This window comes from Alligator mississippiensis, chromosome 8 (assembly GCF_030867095.1).
Source record: "Alligator mississippiensis isolate rAllMis1 chromosome 8, rAllMis1, whole genome shotgun sequence".
NCBI classification, from domain to species: Eukaryota; Metazoa; Chordata; order Crocodylia; family Alligatoridae; genus Alligator; species Alligator mississippiensis.
The window spans coordinates 42,027,866-42,052,561 of record NC_081831.1 but is presented as its reverse complement, the minus strand read 5'-3'; the positions used below and the strand labels follow the sequence as shown (position 1 = coordinate 42,052,561).

The 24,696-nt window shown below is 47.1% G+C and overlaps 1 protein-coding gene across 1 annotated transcript in view; it reads right to left on the bottom strand.

Annotated features, from left to right (window-relative positions):
• The window catches only part of FRMPD3 (FERM and PDZ domain containing 3), a 72,197-nt gene that overhangs the window by 32,674 nt on the left and 14,827 nt on the right, over positions 1-24,696 (bottom strand). The window contains 7 exon segments of the mRNA XM_019487977.2: positions 13,011-13,190; positions 15,127-15,216; positions 16,096-16,222; positions 18,511-18,647; positions 19,125-19,244; positions 21,622-21,753; positions 22,671-22,778. Of these exon segments, the coding sequence (XP_019343522.2) occupies positions 13,011-13,190; positions 15,127-15,216; positions 16,096-16,222; positions 18,511-18,647; positions 19,125-19,244; positions 21,622-21,753; positions 22,671-22,778 (894 nt within the window).

Here is a 24,696-nt window from a genome sequence, read left to right as displayed (position 1 = left end):
TGTAAAGTCTTGATATCATTTAAGTGCTTGCTGGCTGCAGGCCCTGCTGGGAGACATAAAGTCAATTACCCCAATACTTTTGATTGAATTGTACTTGGCAAGGTGCCAGGCACCATGCTGCTTCTGCTACTCATATTTGCTCTTTGCTCAGATATCTAATGTGAGCTGGGTAAGAGAGAGAGCCCCAGGTGGCACTGACCCCATGGAAAAGAGGAAGGCTTTGAAGCCATGGGCACCATTCTGTGCCTAATAAGGGCATGGTACTCTAGCTTTAGGTCCCAAGACAGGGTCCTAGGTCGGGGCATGAATCCAATGTATTATTTAAAAGGGTACAGCAGGGTGTCTTGGCTAATATCAATAATATTAATAAACAACGAACTACAAAGTGACTGTGTTAAAAGAGAGAGATTATTTTAAATACAATTTTAGTGAGAAAAAGCTGGGATGTAATGTTGGCTTCTGTAGGAAGTGAAGAATCAATAAAACCATGAGTGTGATACAAGAGGAAAGGTACATCAATTTTGAATACTGACATCAGGCTTCCGGTGTTCTCACTGACTGAATAGATGTTGTTTTTAGGGAAGCTCCTGCTGTAGTGTCTAATGCTATAGAGTTCCTTGCGATTAAACTAACCAGCCTTTCCACTTCCTTTGCAATGGAAACTGGGCCGGAAATGGGCTGGGAATGAATGGGGTTGCGATAGCTAGGTGTATTGTTAAATGATGAAATGGTATGGCCATAGTTTTGACTCTATCTGGATTTGGATGCCCCTGTCTTTGCACCATGGAGGTTATCTGTGGCATGTTCAGGCCACAGGGGCAGCCGTGTGACCCCTGCCTGGCTCAGGTTCTAATGTAGCCCCAGCGTGATCACTTGCTCATCATACCTTGTTCTTATTAGAGAGGTAATGTAAGGGAGGCTGCCCATGGGCTTTAGAGTGAGCCTGAGTCTGTACAAACCACCACTGGACCCCTTCTGGACCCCTTTAGTCATAGCTCTGCCCTCAAGTTAAATAGGCCCCCTCAGCTTGTTTGTAGCTCTGCAGGGTACCTGTAGTCTTAAGGGCTCATTGTGTGGCTCTGTCCTCCCCTACACTATGTCCCATGCCTTACAGATGTTATTGTTCAATGATGTCACCTGGTGTTCGTTATACATAGCCCCTCTCTGAGCTCCTCAATTCTCACAGCCCCTCACTCTGGGCTCTCAGACTCTCTAGTCTCCTGCACAGCCCACCTCTAAGCCCCTCAGGTCCCACATGCAGCTGCTTCCTGAGTTCTCGGACTCTCTGGTCACACATTCAGTTCCTTCTCAGGCCCTCAGAACCCCTGGACCCACATGCAGCCCCTTTCTGGGTTCTTGGGCCCTGGTCCCACACTCATCTCCCTCTCTCTGGGCTCATGGACCTTGTAATTCAACTCTGACCCCTTCTCTGGGCTCTTGGACTCTCTGATCCAGGCCACAGCCCCTCTCCGACTCATGGACCCTCTACTCCAGCTCTTCCTCTTTGCTGGGCCCATGGACCCTCTGGTCCAACTTTCAGCCAACCTCTGGCTCCTAAACCTCCTGTTCTCACACTCAGACACTCACCCTATCTTTAGACCTTCTTTGATCTCACACTCTCCCAGCCCTGCTTTGTGCACCTGGATCCTCCAATCACACTACTAGCCCCTCTCAGGGTCTTGGGCTCATGGATCTTCTTATCTACAGCCTCTGGGAGCCTGCACTCACTGCTGGGCCCCACTCTTAGCCCTTCTTGGGCTACTGTTTCTCTAAGTGGGCCCTGAGCCTGCTTTCAGTAGGGCTCAAGGCTAAACATTGGTGTAACTTAATTAAAAGTGCCTGTGCCCCCTGGCAAGCACCCAAACCCCCTCTTGATTTAACATAAAACCAAGGCCACCTGCCTGTATAAACAAGCCCCTCTCTGCCCCAGATATCTTCCCTTGTTCCCAGGCCTGCAGAGTTGCTCCCTCTCAGTCAGTTCAGAAGTTCTGCTGCACTACTTCCAGGAGATCATCACTTCACAGCTCCCAGGGATGGACTGCCTGGCCAGCTCAGGATCAGGGCTTACATATCTCTAGCCTGGCCGGCTACTGGTCAGGTGAGTCCCTTATTAACCCCCTTGGTCACCTGTAAGCTGCCTCTCTGGCTGCTTGCTCCCATAATGGAACAGGCACACCCCAGTACCCTGTTACTCCCAGTACACTGTCCTCAAAAAGAAAGAACTGCATGGCCGGACGTTCTGCTGGCTAGCCCTGGAGCTGCCTGCAAAGGGACAGCATTACACCAAAAATCATGGCCCAGTCCCTGATTTGGAGGCAAGGAAAAATGCTACTGAAAAGCAAGGATGCATGGAGTGGGTCTTCTGCTTTGTCCCTGACTCTGGGGCTGCCTGGGCCCTGGCATTCTGGCCCGCAACGCCCATGGAGGCTATCCCAGCATCCAAGGGTTTCTGGGATGCTCCTCTATTTCCAGTTCAGTCCTTTGTACACAGAGGGCTGGTAGGCAGAGAGAAGCCATTATGGAGGATCCTGTCACCTGAGGCCATTCCAGGGCAGCACAACCACCTGTGGCTGCACAGTCCAGGTTTTGCACTTGTCGGGTTGACTGAATACTTAGTGAAATCAATGTACAGACAGCTAACATGAAGCCACAGCTGACCACATTGGAGTCAACAGAAGTTTTGCCATTAGCTTAAAAAAGGCCAGGATTTCACTTCTCTTGATGCTAGTGGGCATTGGCCTACACTTGAGAATCTGGACCCTTATTTACTAGGGCGCCAACAAAATTCCAACCCTTACCTCAACTCACCTCACTCTTCCTCTTCTCTGTGCTATGTGTTGTTTGTCCTGTATCAGCATGAGAAGTGATGGGAACACCCACAGCTGCCTGCCATACCTGGCAGCATGTAGCTGTTTGGGAATTTTCCTGTGAACTGTGTTTTGTCAGAACATGTTGGCTCATGAAACTGAAGCTGTTCCTGGGAAAGGGTCAGTTCTGACAAATTTCAAGTTTTGAGAAAATAATTGAAAAAGTTTAAAAAACTTGTCAAAATATCTTGCATCCACCTTCTTCCAAGCCAGGGCTGGCCAACCTCTGGGCAGTTAGATAGCCCAGTCCCCCTCCTGGCTACACACATAGTGGCCAGCACCCTGTGTACTGCCACATGTGTAGCATGTGCAGCCCAGCCTGTCCCCCTCTGCTATACCACCCTGCCCCCAAGGAGTGGAGCAGGAAGTAGAAGCTGGAGGAGGACAAGAGAGACTCCAGCCATGGCTGTCTTCCTACAACAAACAGTGAGGAGGGAGGAGTAGTAGCTATACAGGAACCTGGAGGCCACCAGTTGGACAGCCCTATTTATTCTAAACCAGAAAAATTCCATGTTTGGCTTAGAAAGGCCCTTTGGTGTAAGTTAATTTATAGAAGAAAAAGTTTAAAAATAAATAAACAGTTTAAAGTATCAAAATAAAACATTTAACTAGATCCAATCTGATTTTTAAAAATGTTTTGGTTTGAAAACTTGCTTGAGATTTCAATATTTCTCCCTGATTTAGGTTAGATAATTTTTCCAAAATCTTGAAAACTGTACTGGGAGGTTTCCTGCAGGGCATTTCTTCAGTTGTGCCCTCAGCAGTGCTTCCTATCAGAGGTTGATTTACTTTTTGCATTTCTCTCTGTTAGTCTGTTCCCCACCTCAGGTTATCATATACCAGCACAACCCTGCAATGGTCAGATTAAATGCAACACAGAGGACAGTTTACAAAAGCCCAGAAAAATCCCTGTTCTAACCAACATTTTAAAAAAGGATACATTTCTATTCTATTTCTGTCTTGTAAAACATTACAGATTTAACTATAACATACTGTTCTCATATGGAAAACAGGGCTGGGATGAAAAGCTACCAGAACAAAGCAATTATTTCACCATGAATAATTTATTAGGAAAGCATAGACACTTCATCTGCTCATGAAGTATTTGTTAGGGTTTTATGATCTTCTCAAGTGTAATTGTTACCTGAATTTTTTCACTGACTCATTTCTCCTAATAATCCTTTGTGGTGTTGCATGGGCAGTTGACAGTCAAAACCTGAGAAAGGTTGGTTAGGTTTGATTGGTCATATAGGTCACATAGCATGTCCCTGTCCTCAGATTGTATGAAATTTAATCTTCAGGATTCAGTTTATGGTGCAAACAAGACCAGTGCTTAAGATTTCAAAAGGATCTTTTTACTCAAACTCTTGTAGAGTCACTTAATATTTGCTGTTTCCACAGTAACCTTAAGTGCTCAAATATCTGCAGAAAGATTTCAACAGGTCCCTGAACATGGGCAAAGCAGATTCATTATTTTATGCAAGTGATTAATCTCCTGTGTGAAGCAGCTAGTATTCGCTTTGGATTCGGATTTGGCTGATTCAGGGGACCTTGATTCGATTCGGTGATTCAAATCACTGTCCTGATTCGATTCGGCTGAATCTGATTCGGAGATTTGGCAGCAGCTGAATCTCTGAATCAGCCAGCCAGGCCCATCCCCTGCCCCTCTCCCAGCCCAGCAATGGCTGCCCCACCTGCCCCAGCTCCCAGCACTTGGGGGAAAAAAAGCCCCAGATCAGCAGGTGCTGCCAGGCAGGGGGTGATCCCTGCTGCCCCCCACTGCCCCACGCTGCATGATGTTTGGGGGCTCTGCATGAGCCCCCAACCACCCCCCCACTCTCCCAGCCCCCTCACGGGTGCCCCACATGGGCCTGCTCCAGCCCTTTAAGAAAAAAAAAAAAACCTGAAGAAACCCCAGGACTCACTGCTCCTGCCGGTGGGGGGTGATCCCCACTGCCTCACACCACGCGGGGGGCTCTGCACGAGCCCCTAAAGCCCCAAGGCTGCACCAGGAGCAGTGCGTCCTGGGGCTTTTCTCGGCTTTTTTTTTTCTTAAAGGGTCAGAGCCCTGGCAGGCTGGGCAGCTGGGGGGGGGCAGGAGACAGGGGAACAGGGGGGGTGAGAGAGCTCATGCAGAGCCCCCTATGCAGTATGGGTCAGTGGGGGGCAGTGGGGATCGTCCCCCACCTGGCAGTACCCAGTGAGCACCGGGGCTTTTTTTTAAAGTACTGAGCTGGGGCGGGCAGGGGCAGCCATGGAGTGGCTGGGGGAGGGGGGGGGTGTCGGGAGGGTTGTCAGGGACCCCCCATGGTCCCCTCCCCCCTCTCCCAGCCCCACCCCACCCCACCCCATAGTACTTATCAGCTTGGAGTGGCTGCAGCTTCCCACTGCAGCCACCAGGGACTGCCCAAATCATTGAAGCTCTCCAAATCTTTGCCAAAGATTTGGAGAGCTTTGAAGCAATCTGGACCTTTAAATTGGTCCCCTGATTCAATTTGGATTTGGAGATTCAGCCACCAAATCGGGCCGAATCTCCTCCGAATTGAATCACCACCCGAAGCTTTGCACAGCCCTAGTGATTATCCAGAGATTGTTACCCCATGCTGGTGGAATGTGATTGTAGCCAGTTAGGGGAATTCCTAGGGGGAAGAACATTATAACTCACCTAGATCTGATATATTTTTAAGACCTCATCCCAGCTACTACTAATCTGCAAAGTTCCTGTAGTTCTCAAGAGTGATATACATTTGATTCCAGGTCTGTGGAGGGGAAAGGACAGGCTTAGAACACAACACTGCAATACTCTAAAATCACTGGGGAAATGGATTTAAATCACAGGGGAAATTGATTTATTTGCATCCTACTGTCTTAGTTAAAGAAGGGGGAGCTACAGTATAATAGAACAATTACAGAAAGAAGATTAGCATTTTAAGGTAATAACATTTCTCCCTCTTTTCTTAGCTTGTTTCATCCACTGCTGGCCGGTGTAGGATTAGCATGTCTTTTTCTGGGCCAGACACTGGCTTTGAAGTCTAGTGTCCTTAGGTTGGTAACAGTAAGATGGATAAAGCTATCTTTCCTAAGACACCTCAGCCTTAGGATGCCAATAGACCCTGGTCAGCCATAACAACAGGATATCCTTCCCCATTCCTCTGGGAAAGGAGACTGGGGGACCTTTTCAGTGACTTCAGACAATCATCTTGAAATTCACAAGAAGTGAAAATTCAGATATAAAACTACTGGGTTTGTACATGAGAACTGCTGTTTTCTCACAGCACTGAGATAGGCTGGATGGCAAGGGCCAGAAATAGGGTCTCCTACAGTAGAAAATGACACGTGACTTTATTCATAAAAACTATTTAAATCTGAGTAAACTGTCAGCCTGAGGGGGCTGCCTGCACCAAACAGGTCCTCTCATGTCCATGTGCCTGGTTCAAATCCAGACCTAAGTCTAATGAGATGCTGTTTGGCAATTAGTTTCAAATTGTCTCAAATTAGTTTCTATTAGTTGAGTGTCAGTATTACACTGACCACCCTTGTGGCCAGTCTCAGCTAAAGACTAACTGCATTATAGGGAAAGAATTATTCTCTCACCCATGGCAGTGGTACCAGGCCTAGGGTAAAGCACACTCTCAGAGGCAGTCTAGACTGCACATTCTCTCACTGAAGTGTTCTTGTGTTATTTTTATAGTGAGGGATTCTGTTAACCTGGTACCTTTAATGAGTGTGTGCACTTGTGCACACACACACAAACACAGAATGAGGCTGCCTTGAATTCATCTGACAGCTGGGATCATGCTGCACTCCAGCATATTACAGCCTTTCAAATGTTAATAGCTAGTCAAAGAGAAACAGTCAATCACAGAATGCTGATCATCCTGTTATTAATGGATTAAGACTCTAATCTGCACATAAATACATGGGGCGTGGATGAAAGAAAATAGCAAAAGAGGTAATAGAATTGTATCCATTATATTATTTATGACGGAAATTAGGTATTCTTTTTTACATAGAAGGAAGGATAGATTTGCACCTACTAGAGTAACTAAATCAGAGATGCATAAGCTTTTGTAAGCAGCAGTTTAGTTCATCAGATGTTTTGTCATTACATAGGATGTATAACTGAAAGCTAGTGAGATGATGCTTATCAATAGAATGATGTGAATTCCATCCATGTGGAAAATGTTTGAAGATGTGAAGAGGTGATGGTACATACAGAAAGTACTGGCAAGCTGTAACTAGACAACAAAGAGTGTGGTGGTGATGTTCCTTCAGCATGAAAGATAAGGCCTGTTAGGCATTAGGACTGGGGGTACCAAGGGTACCCATCAGGGGGCTTAGGTGTCTCTATAGTAATGCTAGGAGCATGGGGAACAAGCAGGAGGAACTCACACTCCTGCTTGAAAACAAAGATTTTGACTTGGTTGGGTTAACAGAAACTTGGTGGGACCCTACCCACGATTGGGCAGTAGGCATTGAGGGCTATATGCTGTACAGACAAGATAAAGCACGGTGGGGGCATTGCTCTCTATGTTGAGGACTAATACACATCTTCAATAATCAATGATTATTGGGAGAATATTGGGTGACTTAGTGCCTGCTACAGGGGATGACCTGGTGGGTGATCTGCAGATACAGGGTAACCTAGGGGATAGCGACCACCAATTGTTAGAATTCACTATCTGGCAAAAAGTGTTAGACTTCAGAAATACTTCAGTGAGCTCAGGAGATTAGTAAGTGAGGCACTGAATGGCAAGAGCATTGGTGAACTGGGGGTCCAGGAAGGGTGGACATTCCTCAAGGGAATGGTCCTTCAGGCACAAAAGGGAGTGCACATCCCAGTGCACATAAAGGGAGGCAAAAGAGCCAAGAAACCCTTTTGGCTGAACAGAGAAATCTAGAGAGCTTATGGAGGAAAAAAGAGAGGCATACAGACTGTGGAAGCAGCAGGTAGCCACCAAGGAGGAGTATACCTGCTTGGCTCATATTTGCAGGGAATCAGTTAGAAAGGCCAAAGCAGAAATGGAACTCAGACTTGCAACAAAAATAAAGACAACAAAAAGTCCTTCTTTAGGTACACAGGGAGCAAAAAGAAGGCACATGGTAACACAGGACCCCTGCAGGACAGATTAAGGCAACTGGTAGTAGATAGGAGGGACAAAGTTGAGCTCCTAAATGAGTTCTTTGCCTCTGTATTCCTGAACATGGATAAAGACATATCTCCCAAAAGGGCTATAGACAGGCACAAGAGGGACTCCAGCCCACCAACAGTTAGCACTGATCTACTGAAGGGGCATTTGGAGGGTCTGGATGTGTTTAAGACAGCAGGCTCTGATGATCTTCATCCAAGGGCGCTGAAGGAATTGGCCAGTGTCATAGCAGAACCACTGGTGTGGTTGTTTGAGCACTCATGGCACTCAGGATGGGCCCTAGAGGACTGGAAAAGGACCAATGTGGTCCCTATTTTCAAGAAGGAGAGAAAAGATGATCCGGGTAACTATAGGCTGGTTAGCCTCACCTCTATTCTTGGGAAAACATTTGAAAAAATTATTAAGGATCACATTTGTGGGAGTCCAGTAGGAAAAATAACGCTGAAGGGCAACCACAATGGCTTCATAGCAGGTAGATGCTGCCTGACTAACCTTGTTTCTTTTTAGGACCAGGTCACAAAATGCTTAGATGCAGGAGTTGAGGTAGATGTCATCTACTTGAATTTTAAAAAGGCCTTCGATACAGTGTCACATCCCATTCTTACAAATAAATAAAGTGGTTATGATATAGATTATTACATGGTCAGGTGGGTGGAGAATTGGTTTATGGGGCACGTCCAGAGGGTGGTGATGGATGGGTCATTTTCAACCTGGAAAAATGTGGGAAGTGGAGTTCCCGAAGGCTCAGTCCTTGGACCAGTGCTGTTCAGTATCTTCATCAGTGACTTGGATGACGGCGTGGAAAGCATTGTGTCCAAATTCACAGACAACACTAAATTATGGGACAAAGTAAACACACTGGAGGGCAGGGAGTGGATTTAGGTGGATTTGGACAGATTGGGAAAGTGGGCAGAACAGAACAGGATGCAGTTTAACAAAGATAAGTGCGAAGTGCTACATCTAGGGAGAAAGAGTCACCAACACACCTATGGACTGGGAGGTGACTTTCTAAGCAGCACAGCAGCACAAAGGGATCTCAGAGTCATAGTTGACTCCAACATGAACATGAGTCATCAATGTAACAAAAGTGATAAGTAAAGCCAACCACACTCTTTCATGCATTACAAGATGCATCATGAACAGGTATAAGGTGATTCTTCCCCTCTATGAGGCATTGGTAAGACTGCAGCTGAAGTACTGCATCCAGTTCTGGGCACTGCACTTCAAGAGGGATGTGGATAACCTTGAGAGGATCCAGAGGAGGGCTACTCATATGGTTAAAGGCCTGCAGGTAAGATCCTATGAGGGACCTGAATCTCTTCAGCCTCCTCAAAAGAAGGCTGAGAGGGGATCTTGTGGTTATCTACAAATTCATTGGGGGGAGAGAGGGGGCAGCAAGGAATAAGGGATACTCTGTTTACCAGGGCATCCCTTGGGGTTACTAGGAACAATGGCCATAAACTAACGGAGAGCAGATTTACATTAGACATTAGGAAAAAATTATTTACAGTGAGGGTTGCCAACATCTGGTATGGACTTCCAAGGGTGGTGGTGCTCTCCCCTACCTTGGACGTCTTTAAGAGGAGACTAAACAAGCGCCTAGCTGGGGTCATCTGACTCCAGCGCTCTTTCCTGCCCAGGGCAGGAGGTCAGACTCAATGATCTACTAAGGTCCCTCCCAACCCTAAAAATCTATGAAATCTATGATAAGGGGAAAAAGACAGGTGGTATTGCTACAGGCTGCCAGGACTGGAGAAGAGCAAGGACCAAACTCTGGTTTGACTCAGAGCTACAGGACACTGTATTTCTTGGATTCTTTTAACTATCCAGATACCTTCTGGACAACCAATGCAGTGAAACAGGCTTCACTAATGAGGATCCTATATAGAGAGAGGAGAGGAGAAGCAGAGCAGAGAAGTCATCCCAATCAACTTCTTTTCATAAGAGAGGATCAGAATGAATGAAAAGAAAGCTTTGAGTCAGTGACTAAGTAAGACTTGAATTCAGCAAAGTTGGCAAAGGGAACAGGGCAACAGTACAAGGGTATCCGACTTCAGGATGGCAGACACTGGGGAGTTATTAAATTAAGCTTGCAGGAGGAAGTATTAAAATCCACTAGTAGGGGAAGGGAGCTGGGGGTCCTAAACAAATCCCTCAAAATTACAACTCCAGAGACAACTCCTTTAAAATTAAGAATGCCAGGAAAGGGCTGAGTAGATATGGGAAGTTAAAAGAACCAGTCACATATGTAAAAATGTAGGGAAGAAAGTACACAGGAGTAAACAGACTTGGCTATTGCCTACAGGGAAAGGTTCAACATAACAAGAATGCAGAATGACTCAGTGCCAGAAAACTGAAAGGGCAAGATGGGCTTTCATAAATATAGCACAGTGAAAGAAAATTCTTATGTGCATTGCAGAGGCAACCCAGATCAGAACCCTCTGTTGTGCTAGGTGCCACACCAGCCCTTAATGATAGATAAAGGGAGTCCTGAGAATCCTTGAGTCATTGATAGTCAGTCAGTCAGTGTCTGCATAATTGCCAAGCCATGTGCAGTGGCCATGTGCAGTTCCTGTAGCCCACCACTGAAATTAGTCAGCAGGCAGTCACAGTCATTGATAAAACCAGGTGATGGAATATCCAGAAAATGAACACAGCTATATATCACCTTGGCTGGAAGATGAAGCCTGATCCAAAGCCATGGGAAGTATCTCCATAGACTTCAATGTCTGTTGGATCAGGCTGTACGGGAAAAAATTGCTGAAAACCTCTATAATCCCAGAAGACTGGAAGAAAGCAAATATAATATAAAACATCAGAAAAAAAGCAGAGAGATTCTAGAGGTCACATTTCCTAAGAGACCTCTTCTAAAATAATGGAGCAAATATGGAAGTGGAAAACAAAAAACAACTATTGGGGGCAAGCACAATAAGCAGTGCATATCTATATAGAACTATCTTGCTAGATCCACTGGATTGCCTTTGTGCTAGGTTTAAAAAATTAGTGGAGAAAGGGAAACTGTTTGGGTTTTAGGCTAATGTTTGATACAGTGTCTTACAAATTCTCACTCTTCAATGAATTCAAATTGCTTTTCTAGACTTTCTGTGTTTGTTAATGACCTAGAAGAGGGAATAAACAGCACACTAATAAACTCTAGAAATTCCCAGTTGGGATGTTTTATGAACACCACAATACATAGACCATTAATGCAACTAGGCCTGGAAGATTTAGAAACAGATAGAAAAACGACATGGGAAAATCAGTTGAAAATCCTTGGGCTACTGCATCTAGTGGGAATGGAATACTTTGAATCAGAGGTACTTGGCCAGGGGAAGAATCCTAGAGAGCAAGCACATTGGAGGAACTTAAGAGTGTCAACAGATGGCATATTAGACCTCAACTTGTAATGCAATATAGCTATATATCACCTAAGCTGGAGGATCCAGCAATGCAATAGCAAGCCAGGGTAATGCAGATCTGGGTACTAACACATACACTTCATCCCACACAGCAGAGAGTTTATAATATCTCCCATATGCGGTGATTGCACACTGGAATGTCACTTTAATGCTGAGGGTCCTATGTAATGAGAGACAGGTTAAGAAAGGAGTTCAGAGAATGACTACAGGAATGATCAGGTGCCTGAGGGACTGACTGATGGGGAGAGATTAGAAGAGCTTAGTTAGAAAGGTGGGGTAACAGGTTACGGGTATCAGAAGGGGTTTGTATCAAGGTTTACTCTATACAGTACTGGGGGAATAACTAGGTATCACAGAAGGAGATGAAGGAAGGGAACACGCAGGCTGACTGTCAGCAGAACATTTTGCCAATGAGTTTTTAGCATTTGGCTCTGATAGCATGTCTACTGATGACTCCAAGACCCAGATGGGACACAACACCAGTAAATGAAACGGCATCCCTTGGTAGAGTGGGTCTCTTCCATATTTGCCTTCTTGGAGCCCTGGAGATAATCTCTATTTGTGGTGCCAGGCACAACTGGAGAACCTCGTAAGACTAAGAGAGGTTGGTAGGCCTGGGAGATAACATTATCTCTCAAAACCCTGTCCTCTGAAAGACTTTCTTAGCAGGCACTGGTACTTATGAGAGTAAGGGACTGGTGTCAGAAATTAGAGCATGGTACAACGAGGGTAGTAGTTCTGGCATTTGCTTTGCCAATGTGCCTCCATCTGGATTATAGCAGCCCTGTTGCTCTAGTTGAACCTTCCCATGACTCTGCCAATGCTCTTCTGCTTTGACTGACATGTTTCTGTTCAAGGTTCATTTATTGGCAATACAAGCTTACAGGTAAGAAGTCAGGCCCCTTGGGTGTCTGTCAGAGGAGTTATATCACCTACCCAGATGTGCCATCTTTTCATTACTCTTTTTATAGTGACCAGACAGAATTCCTTGCCTCTCAAGTCTTGAGCCTCTAAACAGCTCACTAAATCCACTTCAGTCAACTTGCAGCACTTCTTGTTATCCCTTGCCAGGCCCAAACATCTTGTTATAATGAATGCTGTTATTTATGGCTATTACAGTAGCACTTTGTAGACCCACCCATCAGAACTGCACTGAGCACATACACATGCACCCAGTGCCTAAACTACAGAGCTTACAACCTGTGTAGACAAGGCAGACAAAAGGGAAGTGGGTGAAATGACTTGCCTGAGGTCAACCAACAGTTCAGCTTCAAAGCCAGGAACAGAGCCCAGTCCTACGATTCCTCCCCTCACTACCTCTCTGACCTTGCATCCTAATCTGATACCTTTCAACACTGGGATATTTTTCCCAAGCAGACAAGTGTCTAACAGATATTAAGGAGGAGACCAGCATGCATGTGTCTGCATTTGTGTCCTAGCACCTTTATGAATAGGTACTGACCCAGGGGTCCTGAGCTTTCTCTTTTAAAGCTCTAGAACCTCTCCATTAGTTCTTCTCCCATCTAAAGACCACAGAACTCTCTCTACCTGCCTCAAGAGAAGCCTGTGCCTACCTTGGCATCCAGGATGCTTGTCTCGACCCGCGCCACGCCCTGGTTCTCCCTGAACAGCTGGATCTTGCTGACCTTGCTGAACTCCGACAGCACTGTGGTGAGGTTGGTCTTGAGGTCAATGACATGGCTGATTCCATGACGGGGACCCACAAGGAGCGTAGTGGCTGGCTGCTTCTCATCCTAATAGCACGACCACCCCAACCGTATTGAAAAACAAAGACAGACAGATGTGAAAGAATACCATGTGGCTATATATGAAAAACTGCCTGCCCAGTCTCAGCTCATCTGACTCCTTGCACTGAACTGAGCTTGCACTGGAGATATTATTAACTCATGTAGCTGTATTCCTGGGTTGTGAGCTGCATTCAGGGGTCACAACGACAGAGCTGTATGCAAAGCTGTGTGTGAAGCCAATGCTGAGAACACAACTGGTGCTTACCAATGATTTAACTCTCTTTTCCTCAGTGCTGGGAACAGCACCATGGAACAGCATGCACGATGCCAAGGCTATTTAAAAATAAATGGCAGAATCAATTGTCAGCATGAAATATTCAGGCCTGTTGGTGCACTGGAGAAAAGTAAGAGTGTTATAAATCGAAGTTATTTTAAGTTACTTCTGTGCGGAGTAAGAGGCAGGAGGGAGGTATTTTACCAAATAATTAAGGGAAATACCAGGCTGATCTCTGACTACAAACAAAAATCACTACTGCCTTGGCTTTTGCAGCCACGACACATGGAGCTGAACTGGAAGGGAAAGAGCAAGCTCAGAGCTGGACAGACAAGCCCAGGAAGGGGATAATGATAACAATACCTTTACTACCACTACTGCATGTTTTGCATTTGCCTAGAAACTTGCCTCAGAGGAAGCCATAGTGTGTAATAGGCATTAACCCAGTTGGGCTCTCTCTTGGGAGTTGGTTCAATATCACTATCATCATTTTAAAATTCAGAAACTGAGGCATAGGGAGAATGATCTGTCCAAGGACACACACCAAATTAATGTCAGAGGCCAGAATGGTACCTAGGAGTTATGGTGCCCATTCATTGCTTGTGCAAGATTGTATGGTCTGTGTAATATATTGTGGGATGTTTTAATGACACACCGAGCTACTGGGGCAGGAGCTTTCCAAGTCTGTATGTTCATCTGAAGAAACAAGTAAAAGTAAATATTGGAGGACACCACACCAATGGGTAAAGCAGTGAAGCAGGGGGAAGCCATGAAACTGCAGACAATCCAGCCATGTGGCTAAAAGGAACAATGGCCAATGGGTGACACTTACAACAGAATGGAGACCCATGGGTGGAAGGTGGAGCAAGGGCCACTAGCGATGGTGATGAAGAGATGAACCAGGCAACTGGAAGCCTTTGCAGTCCTATGTTCTCATGTGTGGGTCGTTGGCCTTCATCCTGCCATGGACAAAATGAGGCCGTGTTGGTTAGTGTGATTTGGTGGGGATGCTGAGTGGGAAGACGGAGGAATGTCTCATTCTATGAGAGATTATCTCAAGGCAACAGGTTTCAAGAAGCTGCACAGCAATGGTCAGGCTGTAGTTGCTAAGTAAGTATGGTGATTTTGAGGCCTGACAACCTATTCACTGCAGAAAGGGCAGCAGGAGGCTGCCAGTCATTTGTGGAGAGGGAGGGAGAAATAAGGCCAGTAGAGGAACACCTGCCAGTGTTTTAGGAATGGAGATCTCTTGGGAAATGGAGATTCTCTAATGGAGCTCTGATTTAAGAGCACAGTGGAAGCTTGTTAATATTAACTGAGTAGAAGATCAAAGACACAACAGGTGAGATCCTCAGTTGATATAAGCAGAGCTCCACTGACTTCCAGAGACCAATTGAGGATCTGCTTATAATCAGCAGAGACACATTTATGAGCAAGTCTTGGGATGATGATCTCACTGGGGGTTCAGAGTAGTGCAAGGAACTGTGGAAGGAGTCATTCAGCCTTGTCACATGTTTGGTAATCATGGACGCCTGTGCATATGTGTGTGTGTGCATGTGTGTGTGAGGGCATGTCAAAAGCCAATGTTAGGTGCCCTTATAAGCCATGCAGGCCCACCCAAGGCACTGTGGATGGGCTACTTGTTAGCATGCATTGGAATTACCATACCAGTCCCACTGTGTTGAAGAGGACTCCTGCAAAGGTCGGAAGTTCATTTAAGATCCGCAGGTACTGAAGCTTTGCCTGGGTGGTTGACACCTGAGAAAACATGTCCCACTTAACACTACCAGCAGGATGACAAGGCAGCATAACACTGAGGAGGCTGGGAAAAGTGAAGGAGGGATCAAGAAGGGTCCTCTCTGGAATTTCAAGGAGTAAGGAGTCATTGGTGCCCAGCTTGTTGGGGCTAAGAACTGGCCACAGTGCTTCAAATGACTAATGGCATAGAGATGTCTCTAGGTGACATGGAGATAAATGCTTCACTGCCTTAACAGCTTAGTGAAGGCAGCTTCTGTGAGATATGGCTGCTTTATTTCGCAGTGATGCTGGGGTAACTCCTAAGGGTTTTGTAATTCAGCCAGCAGAACACCATTTAAAACTGCAGGTGCTTCTGTGTGCACTTCTTTTGGGATAACCTGAGTCCCAGGGGTCTGCAGTCCCCATGGGACCTGGTTTGTCTCGGGGGAACTGTAGCAGGTGCTGAGACTGGTTGGACAGGAGGTCACTTAGGAACAGCCTTTCGGGACACGGCCTGGACCTGACCTTGGATGTCCAGAAGCACAAAAGCAGAAAATCACCAAAAAGTGAAACTAACAGCCTATGTGACATTCTGGCCAGGTTTCAGGTTTGCTCTTTGTTTATCTGAATGGGTTGAGCCTCCCTGTGCTTGTGGCTGTGAAATCCAGATCGTCCCTTGCAAATAGATTCATATCAGAGAACAAGCTGCATGGCTGTATTCCCCGGGGATTTGCATTGCATTGTAATGGTCTTAAACACCAGTTTCATACAATCACGTGAACTGTTGCCTAGCTGTGCACAGTAATAGCAAGTGAAAGCGTAAGAGCCTCTGCTAGCTCATTACAGCTGCTGTGCTCCCCACCCAGGACCCATGGTGGGATTGTGCTGGTTTCTGTTTACCTTGCTGCCACCAGGTGGCTGGTTCTGATGGGCTTTCAGCTGCTGTGAGAGAGATTTCCGAAGGCTCTTCTCCCTGATGAGCTGCAGAAGCGAGGGAGGCAGGAATGGTTCCAGGCCCCACTCCTTCCTGCAAGAAGAAGAGGCTCAACTATAGACAAGGAAAGGAGAGCAACAGGGACAGGGACTCAGTGGGGGAGAGGGAGGTGATATAAAAGAGAGGGTAGGAAGCTGAACAATGACTATGGCCAGGAACTGAGGGGACTAGCGTGTGTAGGTATGAACACGCCCCGTGGGATACTGGTGGAGTAGTTCTGAGGTAATGGGAAGCAGTGAAGTGCAGAGGGAATGAGAGCCTATCTGCAGGTCTCTGACCAGGACTGTCCTGCCAAATACAAAGATAGGGCCAAATTCAGCTTCAGTGTAAGTGGTTGTAACTCCTTGGAGGTCAGTAAAGTCTGACCTATAGCCGAGACCTGAATTTGAACCCTTGCTTCTCTTGATACTGCTTGTTTTTGAAGATACGCCTATGTTTATAACAAGTGAACATCCCATCTTCACAAAGTGATTTTTGCTGCCAAAACCCAGAGGTACCCAGAGTCCCCTCCAGGCAAGCAGAGATCCATTCTTATTCCATGTGACTGCAGAGACAGAAGGGAGATCCTACTATGTCACTGTATATTATTTGTAGTCTGCAATTAGGTGCTTTATAAAGGGTGCCTGTCTAAAGGGAGGGGTCACAATTAAGCTTTCTATGAAGGCTGAAGGTTGCGCCAAGGTGACCTGGAGCTCTGTGACTGTAGGGGGCTGGATTCCCATCGCTGAAGCCTTAGTCTGTCAGGGGCTGACTGTTCACTGCATCTCCAGGCTCATATAGGACAGCACACATCCAGGAGAACACAGACCCAGTCTGTTGCCAAGATGATTCTGAAGTGCTTTGGAGACTAGACACATGTTTCCCCCTCACTCCACCAATGCAGTGTGGAGTCACTGCTCCTTATGCCATTTCACTGTCGTGCTTGGGTTGAAAAGACCCCTGCAAGGTTGTGGCATGCTGCATAGAACAGGGGTGGAAGAGCAGAACGTAGAAGCACACTCTTGCCAACAGGAGGAGCCAAAGCCATTGCTAAGCATCTCCGGGGCACAACAGGTACAGTGAAAGAAGGTGCAGCTCCAAGATCTCTTGAGCTTTACTGAAACTGCAGCTCCATGTCAGGAAGTGGTGGGCTTTCTCACTCTGGGGACCAAGCAAGCTGAGCAATCCAAAGCAGAGCTCCAACCCCCCACTTCCCTACAGCTAGCAGGAGAAAGGCTTTAGTGAATAGCATCAGGAATTGTTAATCAAGAGATCTTTGTTCTGCTGGCTCTGACACTGATTTATGTATGACCTTGAGCAGTTCCTTTACAAATGAGGAGACTGAGGTGCAAAGAGGTGAAGAGGGGATAAAGATACCTATTCAGCTGCCTTATAAGGAGGTGCAGTGACAGAGGGGTTAAAACATCTTGCCATGGCTCCAGAGGTGTAAGTTCAAGCTCTGCTCTTGACTTAGGCCAGGGCTGCCCTCAGTACCTGCTCATTCAGACAGTGGAATCAGAGACAGCCTGATGTGATATAAATCACATCTCTCCAGTGTGTGCCTTCCCACTTAGATCTGGGTGACACCTTGACCTGATCTACCTCATATGTCGGGCAGGGCAGGGCTGTGAAAATTAATTTGTTATTAATTACTGAGTCATCTGGGAGATTGAGGGAACTGAGGTAGGGGAAACACAAAACACTGTTACAATTCTGTCCTGGAATGATACGGCTCCATCAATTCTCCTTATTTCTCATGCCGAGCTGAAAATCCAGCCCGGCTCCCTTGGAAAGGATCCCAGGCTCACAGCCAACAGCCCCACCAGCCTGGGATGAGCTTGGCATTGGCCAGGAAATTGGGCCCCTGCTGGGCTTTGGCAGTTTGGATAGCTATTTTGCATATGTCCTGCTATGCCAGGCAGGGGTGCCCTCAAGCCTGCCACACTTTTCCAGCTAGGCAGCCTCTTCTGTTGGAAGCAGTGCAGCCACATTTGTGCAGTGCTCCAAGTAGGCTGGCTGACTGGTGCTGTCACTTAGAAGTTCTGTACAAATACCACTGTACCACTCTGGTTTGGAAGGCAGCCAGTGCAGAACAGTGCATGTGCCTGGGGTGCTGCTGCCTGGCACAGTGATTTTTCCATGCAGATATCACCACTGCAGTCAAAAGGGGCTGTCTGGCTTCCGTCTGTCTTGGGCCTGAATTCCAGCTGCACTCCAATTCTCCTCATTATGAAGCATTCACTTGCAGCACCCCACTTCCCCACACTGAGGGACAAACATTGACCAGGCTTACAGGAAACAAGACTGTGAAGGGCAGAGGGTAGCAGGAGAGTGGGACTCACTCCACATTTTTGAGGGACACCTTCTGGCTGGGCCGGGTGGCGGCAACGGTGATGTAGATGTGGAGGGCAGCCAAACCCAGCAGCATCTCTGGTTTGGGGTCCATCCCAAAGCGCTCTCTGATCACGTCATTGCGGCTCTGGGTAAGAGAGGAGAGTTCTCAGAACCAGACTGGGGCTTGCCCTGGGGAGGAGGAGCTTCATAAAAGCAATGCCAGAATAGTCACATCCTTGCCTTAGGAGAGCGTACCAAGCTGCTAGGCACTGGCCTGCTGCTTCCCTGAGAGCCATGGACTGGCTGGCATCTCCTTCCACCATCTGCCACCTTGACAGATCTGCCAGCCTTCACCATATCTGACATCTCCATCAAACACGAGGTGGAATGTGGTGTTACTGACAGCCCTGAACAGGTTTACTGCAGGCAGGAAGCTCACAGTACGAGAGCCCTGACCAGCCCTGGGAGGGCACCGCAAAGCCTGCTGGATAATGCCGAGACTGAAACATCCCTCAAAACAAAAGTGAGGCTGTCTGTATTGGCCACGGGCCTCTCTTGGGCTCTCCTTTCCCATCATTTAGCCCAGTATTCCTCACTGTGATGCAGGCAGCCAAGCCCCTACCTGGATGTACAGATACTCAAATGCTGCTGGGTCTCGACGCAGCAGTTCCACTGGATCCTTGGGGAAGAAGCTCACACGGAAGAGGCATCTCATGCCCTGATAGTGGGTCCTCTGCACCACCTGTCCGGGAGCAGGAGTGATAGCTGGTGAGGCAGGAAGCAGGAGGAGCTGCTATACAGCAGCAGACACATGAATAGTCCTTGATCCTGCTTATACTATGCTCTACATGTTATGCTCTGCCCATCCCCGCACAATGGACCTACCCAGGAAATAGAAATCAGCCTGAACTAAAACCCAAGGCTAGAACTGAACTTCATAGGTTAGCCACTCCAAGAAGGCAGGTGCTGCCTAGCTGAGGGGAGTTCAGGGCTGTTCCTGCAAAAGATCTTTGGGCCGCAGAAAAAGTAGAAAAATGATGGGTTCAGTTGTGTAGGTACATAGGGACTCGCATAATAACAAAACCGAGCAGGAAGTCATGGTACCAGGGACAAGATATGTTAGACCCATAGACTGATAGGCAGTCATCATGGACAAGTGAGGAACTGATACTTGCCCCTCCTGCTACCTGACTATATCCAAACATCAGGCAGTTTGAGGTCAGCCATCAAGGATTTGTGTCTGCAGACCTGGAGGCCACCTGGGGATGTGCTTCTTCATTCAAGACACTAACCCCTAATTTTCTCCACTTGTGTGATGTTCCTGATGGAGCTCAAGGATCCCGTTACATACAGCTGGTGCTTGTACAGGTGCATACAGATGGAAGGGGCTATATACAGATGGAAGGGGTACATTACTCTGGCTCTCACTAATACCCCTCCTACCAGCCCACCCATTTTTGCTACAGAGAAGCTGTCAGTTCCACATCTCCTGTGGATAAGGGAAGCACAATAGAGAAATAAAAGGTATGTCCTCCCTGTCACCTGGCTAAGGACACTGAGGGTACTGACAGATGTGCAGCTCCCTGGTCTAACTCATGGTGCTTTACAGAAAGTGCCATGAATTAGACAGACCCTCCTGTTCCAACACATGTTCATTGTTGGATTGGGAGGGTGGGTGACTGAGTTCTACTTTGGAGCTGATCTGGGGAGAGGCTGCACATCTGCAGCATCTGTTCCTTAGCCCTGCCCACTCTCTAAGCTCCTGTGCTCTCTCAGGATTGGAGGGAGAGAAGACAGGGGAGTGAGCTCCATTCTGGGGTTTCCCCAGCCTGTTCTGGAGTGGGGGGAGCAGGTGGACTGGAGTCCCCCCCCAAGGCGTGTGTGTGGGGGGGGGGCTCCAATCAACCCACGCCAGCCTCGAATGGTGGCTGTGCAACCCCCAGACCAAACTCACTCCACTCCCTTCTTCCCCTCCCATTCTGAAAATAGCACCCAGAGCAGGCCTAGGCCGTGTCAACCCAGCCCTGCTTCCCACACATGCTGACACTTTAATGTCAGCTCTGCTTTGAAGCACCTTCGTCTGAGTCTGCATGTAATGACGGTTCAGATTGCCACACGACTCGGTGTTTTTAAGGTGCTTTGCAGCTGTGCACTTCTGTCAGTGCATGGCTGTACAGTGCTTTCAGTGGTTGATCACGTGACAAACCATCACGTCTGTCAGCGTACGTGTTCCAGCCCCTCAGTCCACATAACGGAGATCAGGAAAAGCAAGCTGAGCCTCCCACACAGCTAGGCAGACCCTGAGGCCACTCAATCATGTCCTTTTGCATTCTTTACTGGTTCTAGTACCTAATGAAATGCCAACGGGAACCCAGTGTCTATGGAGAGGGATGGATCCAGGGGAAGTGTGGTGGTGCAGTCACATCCCCCTTCTTCAAGCGCTCAGTTCTCAGCCTCCATGCACAGTGAGCTCATTACTCCTATTACACCCCATTTTACAGCACCCTGGAGCTGCTACTGGCTGCCACATGCCACTGGAAGTCCTTCTCCATCCCAGCTATCAGCTGTTGGTTACAGCAGTGGAAAAAGTTAAATCTTTTTTGCCTCAGAAAGCAAAGCTGCTGAGGAAACTGAATTCCCTTTGCTCCTAGGGTTGGTGGGAGCACAGGACACCTAAAATGGGGCTGAAGCCTGCTAGGAGAGAAATGGGACCATGACCAGGCTGGACAGACTGCGTTGCTCTTTTGCTGCAGCAGGAGCTCATCTCTTGTGAGCAGGCTGAATATATGCCACTCCTCTGTGCTGCACTTGTGCTACTCAAGCTAATGCTTGGCAGCTGGAACCAGAGCTGCTGGTTTTATCCCCTGACCTTGGACAGTGGTTGTATCCCAGCTCTCCCAGAGCATGCCAGGGATGTTAATTAACACTGACCTCCTCACAGAGACATGGAGCTAAGCAAAGTACCACCAGGTGGGTCCAGACTAGCCCAGAGGTCCCTCCTCCAAGGTGGCCAGTCTCCCTCTCCACCTCTCCCAGCAGATACCATCATACCAGCAGCTGTAAATGAAAGACCGAGTCTGGTGGTTCAGGCCCCCCAGAGAGAGAGCTCAGAAGCTTACATGAGCCAGGGGCTGCTTGTCCTGAAGGAGAAGGAACTTGTGGCTCTGCTCTGGGCTGGAGTACTCCAGGACGAGGGCAAAATGCTCAATGTGTCTCAAGGAGAGGCGGTCCTGTAGTGTCACCATCACATCCTGGGAATACAATGCGGAGACATAGGAAGGGTCACAGAGACCTCAGGAAGTCTTGCCTGAGTGACTGTGTGAGCCTGCATGAGCTGCTACTCCAAGTACAACAGGACTCAGTTATTATGCAGCCCAGTTTCACCATGGACCTGGGTTAGTGTCTACAGTGGGGACTCTACCCTCACACCTAAACCAAGAGCTAGCAGTTACACAGGCCCTGGCCAGGCAATGCCAACACAGTACTAAGCATCTACTGCAGGGGACTCTTCAGTGTGAAGGCAGGTAAGAGGGATCCTCCCTTGAGCAGCAGTGGAGCAGCAATCCCTTATCATGTCAGGTGATGGTTCTTGCACCATTCAGTCCATGCTGCATTCTAGGGGTTAAACCCATAGTATTGTATAGACAGGAATCTTGCAGCATGTCACTGACCGTTACAGCAGAAGGAAGGGGTATAGATTCAGGCTGCACTGAGAATTAGAAGAGCATCTCGTTATTGTTAATGGGATTTATGGGCTTAATAATAATTCATCTACCACACTGTAAACCTACCATCTTCCCTCCCAGGCCATCTGTGTAAAAGAAACCTACACCACTGCTCCAGGAAGCTATATGCAGTGCCAGAACATACTAGAGCACACTGAGGTCCCCCATTCATAGTTCCACAAAATCATATCTTCTGTTACCTGCAGCAGATTCAGGTGTAATGCAAGAAAGGAAGACAGGGGCCACTGAGAAAGAGCATACTATTGTCCTCTCCAGGTGCAAACGCAGCACCCAAGGAGAGAGTGGCACTATTCTCTGGTACCAGTGTATACAGCCAATTGCTGCCACCAGGCAGCAGGGGACTGGGAAACAGAATGAGCCAACGAGAGAAGGGAAGCACAGAAAACAAAGAAGGGCCTGTGTGATTCCCGCTGGGTTCCCACCTTGACGGTTGTCCGGCCATCAAATGTGAATGACTTGATCTGCCCGTTCTCCAGGAAAACCTTCAAAACGTTGGGGATGAGGAGGAGAGCTTCTTTCTTCAACATGTCCTGGCAAACAAGTCCCATGAGAAGAGAGGATCCCAAGGGGGCATGGAACCAGGAAAGTGGGGGAAGGGCGGGGGGAGGTCCACAGGAAGGAAAAGGGGGTGTTGGAAGCAAGTATATGGGTGAGAGGTGACAAGGGAAAAGGGAGAATGAGGGAGGAAGCCCAAAGAATGAGGGCCATGGGAGATGGTGGGGGAATGGAGGGGGGAAAAGGGAAAGATAGGAGGAGGGAGGGGAAGAGAGAGAGAGAGAGAGAGAGAGAGGATGAATATAATTGATGTGCCGGTTTCTACAGCTTCTGATTCTCTAGAATTATGCAGCAAGAAAAAGCACATTTCCCTTGAAAACTAGCATCTCTACTGAGCAATTTGAATGCACAAAGGCTGATAAATTCAAAGCTGCCTGGTGGATTCACATTCCCAGTTCCTATTAATTGTAATAGAAACTGGGTATCCTACTCACTTAGGCATCTTTGAAGACCCCACCCAAAATTCTTAGATCTTTTCTTGCTATTATCCCAGACTGGAGGGGGGGGGGGGGGGGGGGAAGGAGCTGGGGCTACAGTCAAAGGAACTCCTTCCCAAGGCTTCCCTTTGAAGATCCAGCACAGCACCTAGCCTTTCTCAAGGCCACAGGAACCCCTCTGCTAACCTGTACGTGTTGTACAAGGAGCTCAGCAAACAATGCTTGCATCATGATGAACAACGTTTGACTCAGATAATTACTTAATTGATTTTGCTTAAAAATAGAATTTGCTAGAAGCTACTTCTGCTTAATAAAATCCTGGTGCAATTAAGAGATCATGTCACTGGGATGGAATGTTATTGCAGGGTAATAGCCTCCTGATGCTACGCAGAAATGCCAAGGCAAAATCTGCCCTGTTCATGGCTTCAGTTTCAAAACCCTTTGTATTGTGCATTAAGCCACGTAACTCTCACTTAAATGTCAACTGGCATCACTCAGCTGAGACCCTGTGCAGTGCTCTAAAAACACCCTGCCCCCAGTCAGAGCAAGAGATGCTGATCTGCTGGAAACCTTCTCTTCTAAGATACCAAATGACTGATCAAAGTTAGATTCTGTCTGATGGGTGCTGCTGCAAGATAGTGACGGAGGTTCACTGTATCATCACAGTCTTGCCACTGTCTGACTAGCTCAGGAGACAGCCCTGCTGTTTGCTTCAGTCACTCAGAGACAGGCTTCTCTGGAGAACCAGAGCTCCCTTCTAAACAGGGCTGCCAGGAAATGGCTTTCCTTTTCCATGAGAATTTTTGAGATTTCAATATTTTTCCCCATCCAGAAACAGGAAGCACGTCAAAATTTCAAAAATGTCTGTAAACCAATAATCAGCCACGCAGAACATTTTGCTTAAACAGTTTTGAAATGTTTCCTTCAAATTTCAAACTTTTTCTTTAAAAGACTATTATTTTAGTTTAACTTAAGTAACATTTCATAATGAAAATCTTGAGCAGGAAAACATTTTTCATTAAAAACATTGAGCTGAAATATTTTTATTGCTCTAAACTTTAAAATATATATATATATATATATATACTGTTCAAACTAGGAGATTCCCTGACCTTCCTTGTAAAGAATTCTGACTTTGATGGAATGAGACTTTTTGATAAATATATTTCATAAGATAATTACGGGCAAACATGACTTTTTAAGTTTTGAATCCTCAGCAGAATAAACTAACTGAAGTTTTTAAGGTGAGCAACAAAGGGGAAGGAGATTGGGTTTATGTGCTTTTGATTCTTTATGAAGAAGTTTAAAGCTCCAAGTCCTTTACATTAGACTAGACTAGACTAGACTAGACTAGACTAGACTAGAAGTCAGACCTTTTCTGCTTCGTTATCACTGGAGATAACTGGGGCTACCCAAGAAATGAAATAGGACTGGGAGGGCACTTGGCAGGTTTAAA